General features: G+C 45.3%; 2 protein-coding genes across 3 annotated transcripts in view; one reads left to right on the top strand and one right to left on the bottom strand.

Moving 5' to 3' along the window:
* The first annotated feature begins 234 nt into the window (after positions 1 to 234).
* On the top strand, positions 235 to 18,854 carry LOC106133414 (uncharacterized). Of its 2 annotated transcripts, none has more exons than XM_060946497.1 (8): positions 235 to 424; positions 506 to 1,252; positions 3,123 to 3,240; positions 4,012 to 4,102; positions 10,782 to 10,919; positions 11,355 to 11,417; positions 12,934 to 13,040; positions 13,649 to 18,854. In XM_060946497.1, the coding sequence occupies exons 1-8, from the start codon at positions 247 to 249 to the stop codon at positions 13,707 to 13,709; spliced, it is 1,503 nt and encodes a 500-aa protein (XP_060802480.1). In that variant the 5' UTR covers positions 235 to 246; the 3' UTR covers positions 13,710 to 18,854. The 2 variants fall into 2 exon arrangements, with proteins under 2 accessions (XP_060802480.1, XP_060802479.1); XM_060946496.1 differs by having other exon boundaries at positions 242 to 424; positions 10,782 to 10,895.
* Positions 18,855 to 19,036: 182 nt separating this feature from the next.
* LOC106133412 (1-phosphatidylinositol 3-phosphate 5-kinase) overlaps positions 19,037 to 21,515 on the bottom strand; it is a 48,782-nt gene continuing 46,303 nt past the window's right edge. The window contains exons 32-33 of the mRNA XM_060946498.1: positions 20,652 to 20,807; positions 19,037 to 19,459 (exon numbers count right to left, since the gene is read on the bottom strand). Coding sequence (XP_060802481.1) covers positions 19,275 to 19,459; positions 20,652 to 20,807 — 341 coding nt within the window. The 3' untranslated portion in view covers positions 19,037 to 19,274. The remainder of the gene's footprint in view (positions 19,460 to 20,651; positions 20,808 to 21,515) is intronic.

Here is a 21,515-nt window from a genome sequence, read left to right on the forward strand (position 1 = left end):
CGAAAATTTTATTATTATTAATGTGTCTACATCATAAGATCAATCAAAGCGTAACTACACCAGAGATGAACTACACTTTGTACATTAATGATCGATTGATTAGATTATAATCGATACCCTTATCGATATTTGTACTTTTACTACCACCTTGCAACCATCAACGTAATAAAAAAAGTTCCCCATGACGTTTTTGACAAGGCGGATGACATTTTCTGAACGAAAATTTAGTTGTCATTTTTCAATATCATGGCGGAAGACGAGGATGGTGTTTCGAATAAAAAATCGCCTGAAAATTCAAATAATGCAGGACCTTCTCAAGACAATGAACAGAACACGACAAAGCCAGATCTAGGAATTGAAGAAGCCAAGTATAATAGCAACGAAAATGGTGATACATCGCCAACAGAGACGCAAAGTTCAAGCAGTGAGTGTTTTGCGAAGTTGTTTTTGGTAGGTACTCTAAATATATAGACATTCCTCGACTATGCATTCGTTTTTCTTTCAGAGTCCACAGGGGCAACGCGCAAAGAGGAGAATCCGTTCTCATTTCGGCATTTCCTGAAACGAGATCTGTCGCTACCGGGCAACTCGACGTACGAAAACACGGGCGCCCGACCAAAGGTTTACGCGAACACAGTGCAGCATTCACCGACAAAGGTGGAAGTTCACTCCGAATCGCGACGCGAGAAGAGCCGCCCAGACACACAAGCCAAAGAAAAAAGCGATGCCGGTCATCGTATTAGTGATATTGATCGTTTTAGTGTAGTGGACAATTCAGAGTCTAAGCATAACTTTTACTCAGACAGTTCCGACTCGTTTTATCATCGACCGAATCTGGCTTCGGAGCCTCTCGGTATGCCGTCGCTACCCGATTTTGTGCAGGACCACATTTTGGTGGAGCAAGCATACTTGAACTCTAACGGACCAATATCAGTTGACTTGGATAATTTACCAGACTTTACATTTAATACAAGTTTTAACGCTGGTTCTTCCTCATCATTAGGGAGGAGGAATAATAGTAATAGGAGTTATGACTATGAATCTTATATGGGAGCTGCATCTTCATCAAATGAGTCGGGTCCGTCCCGGGTGGTGCCCTTGGACCTGCCGGCAGGTGCCGAGGCCGCTGGGTCCTTACCATTGGACCTGCCCCCCCACCTGAGTCTGGACCTCACAGAGAGTGTAAACCCTGCAGATAGGAGGAACAATTCTCCAAGAAATACCTTTCCACTTGACCTGCCTCCGAATGCTGGTAAGTTGATGAAATTATTTACATTTCGGAGACGGCCTCTGTGGCTCAGCGGTAGTACGCTTGTCTGTGACACCGGAGGTCCCGGGTTCGAATCCCGGTCAAGGCATGATGAGAAAAGAACTTTTTCTGATTGTCCTGGGTCTTGGATGTTTATCTATATAAGTATTTATTATAAAATATAGTATCGTTGAGTTAGTATCTCGTAACACAAGTTTCGAACTTACTTCGAGGCTAACTCAATCTGTGTAATTTGTCCCGTATATATTTATTTTATTTAATGTCGTCCGATTAGAATTTAAAGTTTAGAGCTAAAATTTCCAAAACTAATGCTGCTTACCATTTTCTAAATATTTAAATACCAGATTTATTGCAAAAGCAATACATGTTATTTATTCAGCATGCTATTTCACTTTATATTATGACATGAAATGGGACAGCATGAAAAACTGCATCCTGTATGCAATGCTATCCCTTCATTGCACAACATTGTCTTTTTTATTCTTAAGACAGTTTCTTATGGAGCATTTTGTGGTTTCAAAGTGAAAGCTGCTGAACTGTAGAGGGAAGAATGTTATGTAGCTGAAGACCTAGAATGACATATAGGCTACTTTTAATCCCAGAGTCGCCGCGGAGATGAATCCATGCAGATGAAGTTGCGGACGGTCTCTAGTTTTTTTCTATAAAACAATGCAATAAATGCTGACATACAGAATTACATTTTCTGAATAGCTAGGTGACAAATAAAATTAATTACATTTACTCAATACTTACAAAGTAACTTTGAAAGTCATTTTGGAACATAAATTGTAGAGTTATTGTAATAGGTAATTAACACATAATGATGTTTAATTAGAAAGTAGACTTGTGTGACCTGTAGGTCAACATGTGATTTACTATTTATGTAATTAGCTGATCGGTAAAGCGGGCAATGAACCTTGCTTCATAGATTAGAAGAAAAATTTATTGGCTTTGTTCTTACATACATAAAATCCCTTCCGTGACCCTTGCGGGGTAGACAGAGCCAACAGTCTTGAAAAGACTGATAGGCCACATTCAACTGTTTGGCATAATGAAATAATTGAGAGAGGTTAATATAGTGAGAGGTTGCTTGTCCATCGCCTAAAAGAAGAATCCCAATTTATAAGCCTATCCCTTAGTCGCCTTTTACGACATCCATGGGAATGACACTGAGTGGTCCTATTCCTTTTTTATATTGGTTCCCGGAACCACACGGCACTTAACATGATATTGATTATAAGTTTTTATGAATACACTAGCAGCTTCCAGCTGATACGTGTATATCACTGCACTAGTCTTAATACTTGGAGAACTTATTTATGCATGCCAACTAAAGATGTTGTAGACCACCACAGCGCTATGTGAGCAATTGGCAACATCCAGAGATGAAAAATTAGGAGGATGAAGCGCACTGTAGTATATTTTTTTTATAATAGTAATAATAAGTTTATATATTTTCTAAAAGAAAATAGATACTTAAACATTTAGATTGAAAGACAACCCATGAATTGAACTATTTCATATGATTGTGAGCATGTCTGTCATTAAATATTAACAATCTAATTAAATGTTATAAAGAGAAAACATTTGTATTTTTGTTTGTAATGAATAATAACTCCAAAAACTCTAGACAGATTTTGGTCAAAATTTGGTACAGAGGTAGAATAGACATTCAGTCTTCGCGCGACGCTTTTTTCTGGAAATTTCCACAGTAACACAGAAAAACGGTAATTCAAGTTAAATGCGTGCTGTACTGCGGTTATATCAGTTAGTAAATAAACTTGTAACACGATGTGGTTCAAGGAATTATTCGTTTGAGGTTCATGTATTGATATTGTCATATGAATTTCAGGTGCAGAGTCGATGCGTTTACCGGATTTCCTGCCGGTGCACCCGGGGCGCACGTCCCCGGAGCCCGAGCATCAGGACGAGCAGATGAGGCAGATCTGCGAGGAGCTCGAGAGGACTAGGTAATTTCAGCTTTGTCTATGGATCATAACGATTGACCAATTCTTTTATTGGCAGAAAATTTTGATTTGTTGTGTTCATTTACATGTTTAATTTACAATTATCCATGGACGAAGCCGTGGTGGACCGCTAGTAAATTATGTAAAGGAAAAATCTCATGGATTGAGCTTGCTCCTTATCAAGTTTGCGACTGTCATATTTGTTTGCAGAGTAAAGTTGAAAATAAACAACTTTGTTCTTACTCCTGGCTTAAGTCCCGGTTGCATCGTCATCACTCTGGAGAGGAACCCGTGGTATACCTTTGACCATGGATCCTGGATCGGGTGAGTCAGGTTTTTACACGAGTCAACTCCCATCTGTGACCTGTGCAGAGAAACCAAACCTGTATTGGATCAATCATGGTTACACATCCAGTTGCCTGAATGTGCAGCGTTCCCCACGATGTCGTCACTCACCGTAAGAGCATCGGTTAGTATTATATACTTTAAACAGACTAGCAGCTCATTAAGCTGATGCGTGTGAATTTTGATGCTTGGAGATTTTTAAAGTTTGTCTAGCCGATTCTTAAAACAATTGACTGAAGGAGCAGTTATGACACTCGTAGGAAGGAAGGAAGTATACTAACTAATACTTCGAAAATAGTCATTTGTAAATAGTATTTGTGTTTGGCGAGGCAGCATTCGAACCTGTGCCTTTTTGCGCCACACGCATTTTAACCGGTCACCTTACCGATTTCGACCTCTCGCCCTTATAATAAACAACTTTGTGTTCAGGGCGGAATTGTTTTCGGAGCGAAGTCGTCGGTCGCGGCTGGAGCGAGAGCTTATAGCGGCTCGGGACGACGCGGCCGCAGCTAGGATGCAGGTATGTTATGTTTGGTTTGTGGCGCCATCTCTACGCCACTCGTCACAACATCCAATCAAACAACAACTGTCAATCGTCGCGAAGAAATTGACGCGCTCAACCAATAGCAGCGAAGAAACTAAATCGCGATTTCAGAGATTTCACGGATTGGAGCTATATATACAACATCCGACACAACGTCGTCGGAGGATTCGCCAGTCGCTTCGAGGAAATTTCTACGAGTACGAGCCGATTCTGTTTCCGCGATTGGGGAAGACGTAGCCACGCCCCCCCAACACCCCGCAAACAATATTTGCGTAGGAGAGGATAGCTCCCGGCGGAAACCCCTGCCAGGACTTCGGGACTGATTTGCTCGCATCCCCCTAGTAGCCGGCCTCCCACCAGCGGGTCTCACCGGTGAAAAGGGGTTGGGTAGTCGGCCCCGTTGTTCCTTCGGCTGCTCGGGAGCGACTCCACTCCCGCGCGTCGTCCGGGCTCCGAAATGGAGCCCCCCCCCCGGGAAGGGGTAGGTGCGGGTCCCCCGCACCCCTCCCCCGACATCGCCCAAACGCATACGCCACCAGCGGCGTATGCTACGCCGACGGGCGTTTTTCACGCGCCCGCCGCCGCCGTCTCCGCCGCTGCTGTCGCCGCGGCGCTCTCTGCCGCCGATGCCGCCGCCGCGGCTCCCGCCGCCGCAGTTACGATCACCAACACGGCGACGACGACGACCGCAGCAGCACCTATTGTAACTGCCGCCGTCACCGCCGCCGCCATCACCACCGCTGCCGCCACCGCGGCCAACACCGCTGCCGCCACCGCCGCCGCCACTTCCGCCGCCGCCGCTGCCGCCGCTGCCACCGCCGCCGCCGCCAGCGCCGTCACCCCGGCCACCGACGCCTCCGCGGCAGTCATGACCGCCTTCGACGCTACCGCCGCCCTCGCCGCCGCACCCACACCCGCGCCCCTCGCGTCCCTGTCCCCAAAGGGATGGATGAAGAGGGACGCGGAGATTCTCGTTCGGCTAGTCAAGGGGAACTGGCTGTCGCCGGGGTTGGCCCAATGGATGGCCGTATACCTGCGCCTCCAAGAAAATGAGGTGCGGGGGGTCGCCCCGTCGGTCGCCGACCTGACGGCGTTGGACGCAGCGAGGCGGGGGGTGATTGCACTGCCCCCCGTCGATATGGGAACGCCGAGGGGGAGGGTAATTACCTCCCTCCTGAAGAGGCCGGCCAGCCCAGAAGAAGAAGGCCAAAAGAAAAAGCCGCGCGCCATCAACATGGGGGAGGAGGAATCCCGCTCCTCCACGCAGGAGCCGTCGTCGTCGGGGTCTATGGCGGACCTGACGATGACGGAAGCAAGCCGCCGCCCCCTGCAGCGCGCGGCCACAATGGCGTCGGAGCGCGGCTCTGAGGCCGCCGCCGCCGCCGCCGCCGCCGCCGCCGCCGATGCAATGATGAAGCCTCCGCCGGCCGGAAGATCAGCGATCCCGAGATGGCAGTCCCGGGACCCGCGCCGTGCCCAAGCGGGGGCGGACTCAAATCGCGCGCCCGCCCACGCGTCCGCCCAGGCGCCCGCCCAGGCGCCCATGCAAGCGGCCGCCCACGCAGCCGCCCGCCCGCCCGCCCAAGCAGACGTCCGCCCGCCTAACCAGGCGCCCGCCCAACCAGCCGCCCGCCCGCCCAGCCGGGCCCCCGCCCAACCAGCCGCCCGCCCGCCCAGCCAGGCGCCCGCCCAACCAGCTGCCCGCCCGCCCAACCAAGCGGCCGCCCAACTAGCCGCCCGCCCGCCCAACCAGGCGCCCGCCCAAGCGGCCGCTCGCCCGCCCGCCCAGACGCCCGCCCAAGCAGCCGCTCGCCCGCCCGCCCAGGCGCTCGCCCAGGCGCCCGCCCAGGCCCCCGCCCTTGCGCCCGCCCACGCGCCCGCCCAACGCGCGCCGCCCTCGCTGGCCGCTCCCGCGGTATCATTTGCCCGGGTAGCGGCTAACACCGGAGCCCCGCTTCCCCAAAGGAAAGGGGCACAACGGGGAGCGGTACCTCGCGCCCCGCCCACCACCTCAACACCTGCCGCCTCCAGTTCGACCACAGCTGTGGCCTCCTCTGGAACCGCAGCCCTCGCAGCCACCGCCACCGCCGCCGCCGCCGCCGCTGCCGCCTCAGCCGCCCCGCCGACGGCACAAGCGCCCCGGGAGCCGCGCTACCCGCGCATCTGCGTGGACCACCTGCCCAACTGGGTGGTCCATTTCAGGGAAATTAGCCGACTGCTGGGACGCTCGCCGGCCGCCGTCGCACGCGGAAGAGGCGTGCACTTTACGCCAAAGGACGGCAACGAATATAGGACAGTCCAGAGATATATCAACACTCTGGACGTCCAATGGCACTTATATTCGTTGCCGTCGGACCGTCCCTTGAAGGTGGCCATCCGCGGGCTGCCGCCCGACACGGAGGAGGCCGCGCTTAAAGAAGACCTGGAGGAGAAGGGCTTCACCGTGGAAGCCATCAAAGCCATCCGGGGCAGGGGAGATCGCCCCGGATGTGTCTTCTTCGCCCTCCTGGCCAGAACACAGAACTGCCAGGAGGTATTCACGGTGAAAGAGATCCTTCACTGGCCGACCCTGAAGGTGGAGGCGTGGAGGGGAAAACAGGGACCCGCCCAGTGCCACAGATGTCAGTTGTTCCGACACTCGTCGGTCAACTGCCACCGAGCAACCGTCTGCGTGCGCTGTGGAGGGCCCCACAAGGCCACGGACTGCGAGCGGCCATTGGACCAGCCCGCCACCTGCGCCAACTGCGGTGGACCGCACCCGGCAAACCACTCCTCGTGCCCGGTGCTGCGGCGCGAGGCCAGAAACAGACGGGCTGGCCCGGTCGCTCGCAGCGGAACCGCCCCCACGCCTCAGAACACCACAACCGAAGCAGCAGAGGCCTCACTAATGGCCCCCGCCAACCCACCGACCGCCAGGGGAGCAGAGCTCCCGAAAAAGAAAAGGAAGAAGAAGAAGAAGAAGAATGCCGCCGCCGTGAGCTCTGCCCCCGTGGCGGAGGAAGAAGCGGCTGCAACCGTGCCGCCTCCCCCGGCACCTCAAACCGTTCCCGCGCCTGCCTCGGCTGCGCCGATCCCACCGGAGCACTTCTACGCGCTGGTGCAGTCGGTGCAGCAGATGCAGGCACTGCTGGCCGCCCTCGTCCCCGCGGCCCCCCTCAGAGGCGTACCCACCCCTAACCTTTAATTATGGATGGTACGCCTCTGAGGATCGTGTACTGGAACGCAGAATCGCTCCGGAGGAAGAAATACTTGCTGGCCAACTTCCTCCGGGAGCAGCACATCGATGTTCTCCTCGTCAGCGAGACCCACCTGCGGGATGACCAAAAGTTTGGCATCCCAAACTACATCACATACCGGAAGGATGAGAAGAGCCCGGTCAGTGGATACGCCTACCGGGGACTTGCAGTGTTGGTGAAGCGCAACATCATTCATCAGCCCATCCCCCACGTGGAGTTCCAGACGATGTACGCCCTCGGCGTGCTCATCAGCGTCGCCGGCCGCGAGCTGCGGCTGTTTGCTGCATACATACCGCCAGGGGCCAAGCTCGACACCAACGAGCTCTGGTCCCTACTGAACACTACCACGCCAACGCTTGTGGCTGGCGACTTTAACGCCAAGCACACAGCCTGGAACTCCACGAGGATCAACCGAAGCGGAAGAATCCTTCATCAGGCCGCTGTGGACCACGACTTCGAGCTGTTGGGGCCGGACGAACCCACCCACACCGACACGTTGGGAGGCTCCGACACCATCGACATCGTGGCCCACAGAGGGCTGACAGCGCTGCCAACACTGCACGTCTACCCGGACCTGCCGTCAGATCACCGGCCGGTTCTTCTCATCCTTCGGGACCTTCCGGCGAGGGTCACGCTGCCGAGGAGAACATCCAAAATAAAATGGGACCATTTCCAAGACGAAATTGTGGGCGACAAGGCCAGTGTCGCCTTCAAGCGGGTCTCCACCAGCGAAGAGGTCGAGCTTGCGGCGAGTGCCATCACCCGCAGCATCCAGCACGCGCTCGACGCCGCACGGACCCCCGTGCCGGCCACCGCCAAACCCGAGCCGCTCCCGGCGCACCTCACCGCGCTGCTGGAGCGGAAGCGAAGAATGCGGAGGCTGTGGATGAGTACTCGCTGCCCAACACTCAAAGCCGACCTGAACAAGCTGGTGGAGACAATCAAGAACAAACTAGAGGAGCACGCAGCCAGATCGTGGGAGAACCACCTCTTATCGGTAGGCGGTGATATCCCCTCCGTTCACCGCCTCTGCCGGCAGTTGTCGGGCGTGCCACAACCCGTCCGGCCGCTGCTGGCAGCCGATGGCCTCCCACGGTTCAAGGCCGAAGACAGAGCTGAGATCTTCGCCGAGCATCTGGAGCGTCAGTTCACGCCGAACCCGATCGTGGACCAGGCCCACCACGACAGCGTCGTCGAGCACCTTCGGGAGTACCTTGCGGAGCCAGTGCCGGAGCTTGAGGATGCGGTATTCTTCACTCCCGGCCAGGTCAAGAGGACCATCCTGAAGCTGAAGCCCAGGAAAGCCCCGGGCGCAGACAACGTCACGAATGAGGCGCTTCGCCACCTACCGCCGGGATTCATCACGGCGGTGACGCGCCTCTTCAACGGCATTCTGCGCTCGGGCCACTACCCGACCATATGGAAAACCGGAAGGGTGATCCTCTTGCCCAAGCCGGGGAAGGACCTCCGCAAGCCTGAGAGCTACCGGCCCATCACGCTTCTCAGCGCCCTCTCGAAGGTGTTCGAAAAACTGCTGCTCGGCCTCATACTGCCGCACATCACGCCGCGCGCCGAGCAGTTCGGGTTCCGGCCCGAACACTCCACGACGCTCCAGATCGCCAGACTCCTTGGCGAGATCTCAGCTGCTGCCAATCGCAAGGAGACCGTGGCTGTCGTGCTCCTCGACAACGAGAAGGCCTTCGACAGAGTATGGCACGAGGGGTTGCTGTACAAACTGTCGAAGAGCCAACTTCCCAGAAGACTGACAAGGATTGTGGCCTCCTTCCTGAACGAGCGGAAGATCAGGGTGGCGGTCGAAGACGCCGTTTCTTCGGAGAAACCCGTCCGGGCTGGCGTTCCTCAGGGCAGCTGCCTGAGCCCGGCCTGCTACGCTGCGTACACCGACGACATCCCGGTCGCCGATGGAGCCAAGCTGGCTCTATACGCCGACGACGCGGCGTACTTCGCGAAATCCATAAACGCGAAGCACGCCGCCAAGAAGCTCCAAAAGGCACTCGACGCCCTGCCAGATTGGCTCCAGAAGTGGAGACTGTCGGTGAACGTGGCGAAAACGCAGGCCATTATCTCCGGGAACGCCGCCCCACCGCCGCCGCTGAAGCTCTTCGGGAAGGACGTGGCGTGGCAGCCACACGTCACCTACCTCGGGGTCAAGATCGACCGTGGACTTCGCCTGAAGACCCACGTCGATTCAGTGGTGCAAACTGTGAAGATGGCCAGGGGAAGACTGCGTCCAGTCCTCTCCTCCAGCCTCCCGCTGAAGACGAAGCTCGGGATCTACAAAACCTACGTCAGATCCCGCCTCACGTACGCAGCCCAGGCGTGGTACGCCTATGTCGCGGAGACAAACAGGCAACGTCTCCGTGCTCAAGAGAACCAATGTCTCCGCGACATCGTCAGGGCCCCACGGTACGTGAGGAACGCGACGATCCAGCGGGACCTCAAATGGGAGGGCCTGGACGCGTTCATCTCGCGTCTGGCCGGCGATATGTTCGGCAGGGCGGACAGGTCGGCGCACCCGCACCTTGTGGGTATCGCGCCACTCCACGCTCGCCCGCCGGACCGAAGACACTGGCCATCGCCGAGAGAAGCCATCTTCACAGCGAACACCACTGCAGGCGCCGCACCCGCGGCGCCCGTTGACCCCGCAGGAAGAGGAAGACCTCATTAGTGGCCGCCACGGCCACGCTCGTGACCTGCCTGCCGTTGCAGGCAGCGCAGACATCCGCTGAAGAGGGCCACAATCCCTGAACAGCTACCCCACATTTCCGCCTACGGCGGAAATGCAGGAAGACCCACGACGTCGTCGGAGCCGCGGTTCCCCAGGCATAACACCTAGCCTGGCGGAAGATCTTCCCTTTAGTGGCGGTCGAGCCGAATCATCGCTCCCGCTACAGGTTATTCTGTTTTAGCGATGTAAGTGCCGTGTCTTTCCAGGCACAAATAGAAATAAGAATAGGACCACTACATCTGTTTGCCATGGATGTCGTTTAAGGCGACTAATGGATAGGCTTATAAACTTGAGATTCTACTTTTAGACGGTGTGCTAGTAACCTGTCACTATTTGAATCTCAATTCTATCATTAAGCCAAACAGCTGACCGTGGCCTAACAGTCTTTTGAAGATTGTTGGCTCTGCCTATCCGGCAAGTAAAAAAATAATTAAGTTATCTACCAGCAGTGGAATATAAATATACATACATACATACCTACATAAAATCACGCCTCTTTCCCGGAGGGGTAGGCAGAGACTACCTCTTTCCACTTGCCACGATCTCTACATACTTCCTTCGCTTCATCCACATTCATAACTCTCTTCATGCATAACATAACATTCATAACATTCTTCAATATATATATATATATATACATACATATATATTAATATAATTAACTTTTCAGGCGGAGACGGCAAACCGTGCGGCCGCGGAGACGAGGCGGAGCGAGGCGCGCTCGTTCGCGCAGCAACTGGACGCCGCCGCCAGCCGCGTGGAGAGCAACCTTAGCGATACTGCCGTAAGCAACCTTAACGATACTGCCGTAAGGCCGATTCTCAGACCTACTCAATATGCTCACAAAATTTCATGAGAATCTGTCAAGTCGTTTCGAGAATTTTATATTAAACTTGGGATTAAGCTTTTAGGCGACAGACTAGCAACCTGTCACTATTTGAATCTCAATTCTATCGTTAAGCCAAACAGCTGAACGTGGCCCATCAGTTTTTTCAGGACTTTTGGCTCTGTCTGTCTACCCTGCAAGGGATATAGACGTGACTATATGTATTGAATTGAGATTCAAATAGTGACGGGTTGCTAGCCCATCGCCTAAAAAAAGAATCCCAAGTTTATAAGCCTATCCCTTAGTAGCCTTTTACGACATACATGGGAACGAGATGGAGTGGTCCTTTTCTTTTTTTTATTGGTGCCGGGAACCACACGGGGTATAATAAACATTAATATTATTTTATATTTTCAGAATAGAGCCACCGATGCAGAGGCGACGGTCGTTAAATTGAAGAATCAAATAAAAAAATTAAAGGTGAGTGTGATTATATTTTGATGGCCTCTGTGGCGCAGCGGTAGTACGCTTGTCTGTGACACCGGGGGTCCCGGGTCCGAATCTCGGCCAGGGCATAATGAAAAAAGAACTTTTTCTGATTGGCCTGGGTCTTGGTTGTTTATCTATATAAGTATTTATTATAAAATATAGTATCGTTGAGTAAGCATCTCGTAACCAAGTCTCGGACTTACTTCGAGGCTAACTCAATATGTGTAATTTGTCCTGTATATATTTATTATATTTATCATAGCAAGATTGTATATGTGAGCGCGCAACATATTACGCCATCAAGCATAGTTGTAAATTGAGCAAGCAAAGTTTCTACGGAATCGGACGCTCCACGTTGGGCGCCACTGTGACGCTTAGGTAAAACGTTGCAGGCAAGAGTGATGAGAGATAATTTAAAACAAATTGAGCAAGCAAAGTTTCTACGGAATGGATATTGCCCCACGTTGGGCGCCACTGTGACGCTTAGGTGATAGTGATGAGAGATAATTTAAAACAAATTGAGCAAGCAAAGTTTCTACGGAATGGATATTGCCCCACGTTGGGCGCCACTGTGACGCTTAGGTGATAGTGATGAGAGATAATTTAAAACAAATTGAGCAAGAAAAGTTTCTACGGAATGGATATTGCCCCACGTTGGGCGCCACTGTGACGCTTAGGTGATAGTGATGAGAGATAATTTAAAATAAATTGAGCAAGCAAAGTTTCTACGGAATGGATATTGCCCCACGTTGGGCGCCACTGTGAGGCTTAGGTGAAACGTTGCAGGCAAGAGTGATGAGATATAATTTAAAATAAATTGAGCAAGCAAAGTTTCTACGGAATTGACGTTGCCCCACGTTGGGCGCCACTGTGACGCTTTGGTGAAACGTTGCAGGCAAGAGTGTTGAGAGATAATTTAAAAATCTATAGAATAACTACAACCTTTATTGGGACTAGTTTCACAATGTTTTAGAGGACGTGAGTTTTGCTATAGACACGATATCCAGCTAGTAGCCGCGAAAAGGCGAGTAAAGGCTCCGGGGCTTATCTAGGGCTCCCGGGCTGTGAAGAAGGGCACAGGGGAGTATTTATATAATATCTGCGAATCAACATTGTCTGTCACAGACATACCACCTGGTTTCATGTGTCTATTTGTTGGTCTGTCTGTGTAATCGTAACTCATGTACCTACGGATGAATATATTTTTAAATGTGAATTATTTAGGTTCGACTTTTCTTACTTATGATATCTGTGCAAAATGGCCGCTGCTATACAACATCGCGAGTACATATTTTGTTGCGACTCCCACAATATGTTTGGGCGACCTTTCAAATAAAATAACTATACACTACACTAAATACCATATATAAGTCACGTCTATATCCCTTGCGGGGTAAACAGAGCCAGCAGTTTTGGAAAGAGGGAAAGGCCGCGTTCAGCTGTATGGTTTTATTTTTAAAATTGTAAGTATTTAAGTAATAAAGAATATGTGTGTCTTGTATTCTAGGAGGAACTATCGTCATCTCAAGAGGAGGTCCGCGCGCTGCGAAGCTCCCAGCGCTGCGCCGCCGCCCGCCTGCGGCACGCCGCCGGCGTCGCGGACACCTCGCTCAGGTACACAGACACACACACACGCACGCACACACACACATAAACACACAAGCATATACGCATAAATACACACACACACACAAATACACACACATGCACACACACATGAACACACATGCATACACATATATATACACACACAAATACACACATACGCATACACACATACAAATACACACACATTTACACACTCATAAACACACATGCATCCATAAACACACACAAACCGACTTGACAAATGTCACTCGGCATTAAACCAATGACAGTAAAAATGCGACGCACTCGACCAATAGCAGCGAAGATTCCGTGGCGACAACTCAAAATTCACTCGCCAACAAGCCTATCACAGCGCGTAAGCTAAATCGCACAAGCAAAGATTTCACAGATCGGAGCATAAATATATCCTCCGACTCGATACCGTCAGTCGTCTCCTCGGGCATCACATCAGCCTACAGGAAGATCTTTTTGTATAACTGGCCAGTTATGACACATTCTGGACAAAACAGAAAAGAGTTTGCACATCACTAATTATGATAACCACTAAACAATACATGAAATTATCAACCAAAAAAAAAAGAAAGGATTCCAAAATGTATCTATTCTTTTTTCAGAGACTTACTAGCCGGCTTGGAACAATTACGCGGCCTGAGCGACAGTCTGGAGCAAACATGACGAGAGTTCGAATAACCTCAACGTGGGAGTGACGAATGAATGTGCGCTGTATTATTTTGCTGGATCTTTAACATAAAAACAAAATAAATGCATATAATCATCACGTTTCTATAGAAAGAGCTAAGAATTTTGAAACAACTGAAAGGTTTTGTTCGGTTTTTATTTGCTTGAAATTGTCTTGTTACATTATAATTTCAATAATAATGTAACGTGATAATTGATGACAGTGGAAATACATATAAGCCTTCGTTTATTTATGTTAATTAAAATGAATTTATTCAAAAAACACCATTATAAAAAATATTAAACAAGTTTAAAAGTATATGGGTAGGATGGTGTTTCCGAAAATGTACCCCTTTAGTATACTTGTTCTTCCTCCTGGTTCTGCCCCGGTTGCATCCTCACCACTCAAGTCCATGGTGTGATATTAACCACGATTCTGGATTCAGGCGAGTCAGGTTTTTACAAGAAGCGGCACTCATCTGACCTCCGCAACAATCACCTGAATGTACAGGTTTCTTCACGATCTTTCTCTTGGAAGTTGGGTGAAACTATTTTTATCAGGAATGCGAGTGATCCAGTAATTACTGATCTTACTTAATTAAGAGGATAAATATCATTATTTCCATATTTATCTACGATCGAAGAATATATATATATATATATAATTTTGTATATAAAAGTGTCTTTATTTCTTACGAAATGAGATAGACTATTGCGTAAATAATTTTAAGCTGAAGATAGAGAAATAAATACTTATTATTTACGGGACACGTTGGGTTACAGACTGGGCTAGCCCCAAAGTAAGTTTGAGACTTGAGTTATAAGAGTACTTTATGTCCGTTTTCACCAACGAGTCTCTAACTAACCACTAACTGTTACTTAAGCTCCTCATAAAATCTATTAATTATCACACATAACAAAATAGAATGTAGTACATAAATAAATAAATAATAAAAAATAGTAGAATCAGAACTGGCTTGTATGCCACAGGTTGTGTTTACACAAAAAACTAATAGGAAAAGTGAACATATATTTACTTAACTTTATTTACACCAGGCTAGATGTTTCCTATATAGGATTCATTAGTTAAGTTTTGTAAAAAGATTTATCTTTCAAAATGACAAATAATGTTCAAAACAGAGTTTAAGGGCTTACGTATGTTGTTAAGACTTAAGCAGTGGTGAAAATGATTTTTTACACCCTAAATGATACCTAAGTGACACTTAAAAACTTAAGAATCTTTGGTGAAAACGGCCATAACTAAAGGATACTTTAAAATTTAAATTTATGCGACTTAACTATATCGTTAATTTATCGTCTAAATGAAATGAATCCTCTATTTTTAAATCTAAACCAATAATTTAATTTTGTGTGTAAAATAATTCACAGACCAAATATCATCACATTTCTTTTTATTACTTTCCTGAATTTGTCTTTGTTTGGATTGAGGTTTTTTGTTTCTGTAAATAACGTGATAATTTTATTTTCGGTTTAGATGTAAAATTATACAGGGTGTACCAAAATTATTTAAAAGGTCATTACATATCGACGCAACGAATGATGAATTATATTGTTCTTATAAAAAGAACAATATAATTTTACTTTGTCCAATTAATTTTTACAATTTAAGTAATTTTAAATATTTATCATTATTTTTACTGATATGAATTTAAATTTCTGAAAGTGTTCTAGTTCTAATTCGTGCGTAGCCCGTTGTATTGACAATTTTTAAATATAAATGGACCTTATGTAATTCAGTTTTGTTACATCCTGTACTTTGCGAGGTAACTGTGTATATAATAAATATAATATGTATACCTCATGTATGCTGCGCTTGCGCCTACAATTTTCTACTTTAATCTTGTTTATGGTTTAAGAGTCTACTGAGTTAACGCTCAAGTTTTCATACAATTTTTTTATAATCTTTTACCTGGCTTTAGTCCCGGTTGTATCCTCACCGCTCTGAAAAGGAGCCCGGGGTATGCCTTTGACCCTGAATAGAGTGAGTCAGGTTTTTACTCGAAGCGACTCCCATCTGACCTACGCAACCTTTGCAGGTAAACCTAACCCGTATTGGATCGTGCAAAGTTACGTATCCAGTTGTCTGAATGTGCAGGTTTCCTCACGATGTTTTTCCTCACCGTAAGAGCATCGGCTATTATTCAAACGAATGTAAATAACTTTAAAAATAGTTTGTTTGTAAACTCTTTATTGCACATACAAAAATAAATAAAACAAATTACAAAACAGTTATTGGATTTAGAAGAATATGTACAATGGCGGACTTATCCCCAATGGGATTTCTTCCAGTCAACCAAATAGTCATTGTTGCATGGCCGAGTTGGGATTTGAACCTGTGCCTTTTAACCCTACCGATTCGACCACCGACGACGCTTTAATCAAAATTCTAAAAATATAAGTAGACAATTTTTTTTAAGCTGTAACCAATTCATAATTTTGGTAACCGTAAATCTAATGTACTCGTAATTCCTAATAAAAACGAAATTATTATCTATGAAAACTTGAGCGTCCAGGAGTTGGTATAGCTCGCTACAAGTTATCTAAGTAGCTCTTTTTTTATTTGAATTCGTGTATAGTTTTGATATCGTCATTACTTTCGATTTTTAACCGACTTCAAAAAATGAGGAGGTTCTCAATTCGACCGTATGTTTCTTACCCTTGTGTGTAATACGTCGATGTTGGCGCTGAAGTATATTTTTGTATGTATTACTAAATAAAAAAATTTACTTTACAAAATGAACTATTTCTTGTTGAATTACAAACAAATTGTTTATTTGTCGATTCTTCCCACTTTTATTCCAATGGCGCGCTTATTTGTGTACGTAGCATAAGGCAGAAATTGTCGATAATTATAATAATATAAATGATGTAATTATGATGAATGTAATAAATGGTAAATGTTATATTACGTCTCAATTTTTGTGTGAACGGCTTAATGCGTCAATATATATTTATATCAATGATACTGATCGATAGAGCAAAGTAGAAAAAATTGGTGTCATATGTCGCCCAATAATTTACTTTCACATATTGTTTTATCATTACATACATACATACAATCACGTCTATATCCCTTGTGGGGTAGACAGGGCCAACAGTCCTGAAAAGACCGAATGGCCACGTTCAGCTATCTGGCTAAATGATAGAATTGAGATTTTATCATTAAATATATAATATATTCGTAATTATTTATGTGTTCAGAGCCGGACTAAAGTGGTTTTGGTGTGACTCCCGATCCTTAAATAAGAATGTGTAAATAAAGCTGGCATTTATAATTTATTTGGGGATTAATTTCACCCTGAAAATAAATAATAGGGACCCCTTTATTGTCCTCGCGACTCCTGGGGTAGTCTGAATTTGGCCCTGGTTCGTACATATCGTCACAATTAAAAAAAAAAACAATGGTGTGTTCGACTGGAATGGTAGGAACCATTATGTAACTTTTCTTGACGTTCAGAAATTTTCTTTATAATTGGCGATGAAACAGTTTTTCAAGGAAGCAAAATGAAAGTCTTATGAAAATAACTGTCTGCCACGCAACCACGACCAGGTTTTATGTGACTCCATAGGCATTTATGAGCGAGATAGTAATGGAAACTCGATATGATCCTAAGTTCGTAACAAGCTGGTTAAAATATATGCCGAAGTTAGGCGTTGCTCGTTGAAATTACCTGACCTTACCACTCTTTGTTCGTGGTTATAACAGCACGATGAAACTCTGTGACTTTCTATATTAAATCGGAATATAACGTTATATTGTCAAGACTATGTCACACTCCTTGGTTGAGTTATTACATCTCTTAAGAGACGGGGTTATTTGACAAACACGGATCTTAAAATAATCTTATTATAATTATCCCCGTTTTTATTGGATAGAGCCTTTTAATTCTATGTGTATGTAAATAGAGCTTACAATGGTATCACAAGCTTAAAAAGCAACTTGTTGTAGGAATAGTGTGTTGTTTTGGAGAAAAATGGGAAGGGATCAATTTGTGAAAGGAACGTATTGGATATTGAAAAGTTCTCCTTTTTGTTGTAGTTGAAATTACAATGTTTAGATTTGTTTCATTGAGTCGACTTTACATTATATATTTCATGACAATTTTAACCTGTTAAATCTGTGACAAAATAAAAAAAAATACTTAAAATTATTATGATACAAAGAGTTATATATAATTCTTCTACTTAAACTGTTGTGGCCAACAATATTATTATGTAAGTGAATAATCATTTCATTTACGATATACGCGTCTTTCAATATAGTTTTCTCATTTTGCTGTTACAATGTTTGTTTGTAAAGTCCTTATTGCACAAAAAAATATACAAATAAAAAAAAAGTAATTATGTACAATGACGGGCTTATTCCAATATTTTACTTCCAGTTAACCAAAATGTTTGTCGCAGTGTAATTAAATTGACATTAAAAAACATTGACATTTGCACGCAGTCAGTGTATCACATGACTATCGCAGTAATCCGTATGGCGAACAAAAATTAAAACGCTTTGTCATCGTCGGGTAAAAATGGTTTTATATTTGTAAAGGCTTTATTGAAGTGATTTTTCTTTTTCAAATATACTATAACAACTTGAATTACTATGGGAATCTCGAGTTTATTATGAAACATGTTTTTGTCTTGAAAGTTTGAGTACCGATGCCGCATTCACTTACCACATTTGAGACGAGATATTATTGTTCAATTTCAATCACACAGTCTTGTTACAAAAATAACTTTCTGAACTAAGTAAAACTTGCAGCCAATAAAGTTGTATTCACTTTTCCGTAATTGAAAAAAGGTTACAACATTTTATGCTTGATCTGAATTGAACCTTACTTTGGTCTCAATATGCGATGCTATGTATCATATTAATATCATACTAATGAAATCATACTAGGTACTATAGAAAAAAATTAACTTAAATTGGGTAATGCACAATAACATTACGAAATTTCAATCCTTTTGCAATTTGAAATTTGAGTGCGATGCGGTATCTACCTCAAATCTGGTCTATGGTATATGGAAATAAGGAATGCAATTTATTTTACATACATGTATGATATGAAGATACGTAACTTATAAGTGTATGATGAAATAAATACATTTATTATAAGCAAGTCTTTTATTTAGATTACATCACAATATCGTCATAATCTAAAATTTGTAATCAAGATGATAATTAAGTATTTAATAATGTATAAGGTAATATACAAATTTTTATTTTTATTATGCTTTGACGGAATGTATTTTATAACTTAATTTAAATATCAGATCAATTTAACAATATTTGTGACTATACGTTATAACTTTATTTATATGAACATTATAATACATTTTCTAGTATTATTTTCTACACCTTTGGAAATTATTACCTACTTTCAGATACATACATAAAATCACGCCTTTCCAGAGGGGTAGTAGGATTATTGTTAACCGACTTCAAAAAAGGAGGAGGTACTCATTTCCAGCCAGAAAACTTCCGAAACCTTTTAACCATAGTCCCAATGAAGGTTTCTACTCTCACTTTAAGCTTCCTATAAAATGTTAAGTGTTGTTGACGGCGTAGACAGAGTCCCAGTGGTCGGGGCACTGCAGGAAGTACTTGCGGCAGGCGGCGCTGAAGCGGCGCCGGTAGTCGGCCGGCGACAGCACCGTGGGCTGCCCGGAGCCCAGGTTCTTCTTCACCAGGTGCTCCAGCTTCTTGTCCCATGTGAAGGTGCGGATGTAGTCTGGAGTGGGGATTGAGAAGTTTATATCAAAATGGCCTAGACGAACGTATCTTGATCAAATTAAGGACGTCCTGGTAAAGGGTCAGGTCAAAAGTACCCGAAACCGCCGAGCTTGTATGAAGAGAGTTATGAATATGGATGAAGCGAAGGAAGTATGCAGAGATAGTGGCAAGTGGAAAGAGGTAGTCTCTGCCTACCCCTCCGGGAAAGAGGCGTGATTTTATGTATGTATGTATATCAAAATGGTGTGCGGAACTAGTAGATAAAAAATATATGTACATATGTAGGTACATACCATCACGCTTGTCTCCCATTGGGGTAGGCAGAGACTATGGAATCGCAACGAACCTTGCAGATCTCTCCCGCTTCCTCCACACTCATTACTCTTTTCATGCGCATTCAACGATTACGGGTACTCCTAATATTTAATAAAAATATTCAAAATGTCTTATTAACCTCAGTCTCTTTTAAATAAACCGAAATGATAGAAAAGATAGTAAAATAAGATATGCTTGTGACACAGGTCATTCAGAAACTGTGGCAGGTTGGCAGCCAGTCATCTAAATGAAATAGGCACTTATCCCAAATTTTTATTTTGTAGTCTTCAAATCGCGGCAAAATAAAAAAGTAGGTATGTATATAATAAGCATTTCTTTTTTACTAGCGCAGATAATGTGATAAATACAAATACAGTTTCGTGTTTACTATGCCAAGACTCGTTATACTGCCACGCGGGGCATGTTCCCATTTCAACTCTATGGTGTAGACTGAGGGTTTTAAATCTATACTAATATCATAAAGCTGAAGAGTTTGTTTGTTTATTTGAACGCGCTAATCTCAGGAACTACTGGTTCGAATTGCCATTGAATCTATTTATAATTTATTTTGCGCTAAATAGACCATTTATCGAGGAAGGCTTTAGGCTATATAACATCACGCTGCAACTATTCCGAGCGAAGAAATAACGGAAAATGTGAAAAAAAAACGGGGGAAATTCACCCTTGATCTCTTGACTCAATGATGCCCAAAATAACTATTCCACGCGGACGAAGTCGCGGACACACGCATAATATTTATACCTTATTTCCTTATCACAAATATTTCCATATATCACAATTCTTCGGTAATGTTTACAATAAAGGTATTATATCCTGATCCTGAACTCCGCCCCTATTAAATGCTGTTGCCTTACCAATAATGCCAAGCACGAGTGTCCCTTTGTCTATGCCCAGTAGAAGTGAGTAGTCCATGACTTCGTGTTGGGCGAGGAAAGCCGTGTCCCTCTCTATACACGACCAGAGGACGCTGCCCACGTGCGATTGAACGTATAATGGTGTCTCCCAGCGCACTGTAAATTAATAATTAAATTATAATATTAATAATTGCATACATACATACGTCACGTCTGTATTCAGAGTGGGGTAGAGCCAACAGTCTTGAAAAGACTGAATGGCCACGTTCAGCTGTTTGGCTTTAAGATGGAATTGAGATTCAAATAGTGACAGGTTGCTAGCCCATCGCCTAAAAGAAGAAACCCAAGTTTATAAGTCTTCTATTATCATTGATAAATATGTGTTTTTTTTTAGTATTTATAAAAGAAATGAGGGTAAATAAAAAAAAATTGATTAAAGAGGAGAATCCGTGACATTTCCATGAGAAACCGAGTAAAATAGATTCACCCAGGGTTATCTTTCAAACCTTGATGAGCGCACATTATATTTTCCAAGTAACACCAATAAATGACGCTTGTCAATAGAAAGTCTCTAAAACGCGCTACAAATATTCCCTTGTATCTATGAAGCAGGTGTTCATTACTAACACCTAGCTGTTTCATTATTTGCTACCAATAGATGGCGCTGTCTGAAATAACGTTTCTAAAACGCGCTATTGAAATTTACAATCCATCTTTATAAGTTCCTAATCACTTACAATTGAGATCACATATAATTGAGTACTTTTTGTCTATAAGCTTTACAAATGAGTAGATTTTCATCCATTAGCACTGATAGAGGCTGTGTGTCAGTAGTTTGGCGATGTCTTGATGATCCCTTGAAGT

This window comes from Amyelois transitella, chromosome 11 (assembly GCF_032362555.1).
Source record: "Amyelois transitella isolate CPQ chromosome 11, ilAmyTran1.1, whole genome shotgun sequence".
Classification (NCBI taxonomy): Eukaryota; Metazoa; Arthropoda; class Insecta; order Lepidoptera; family Pyralidae; genus Amyelois; species Amyelois transitella.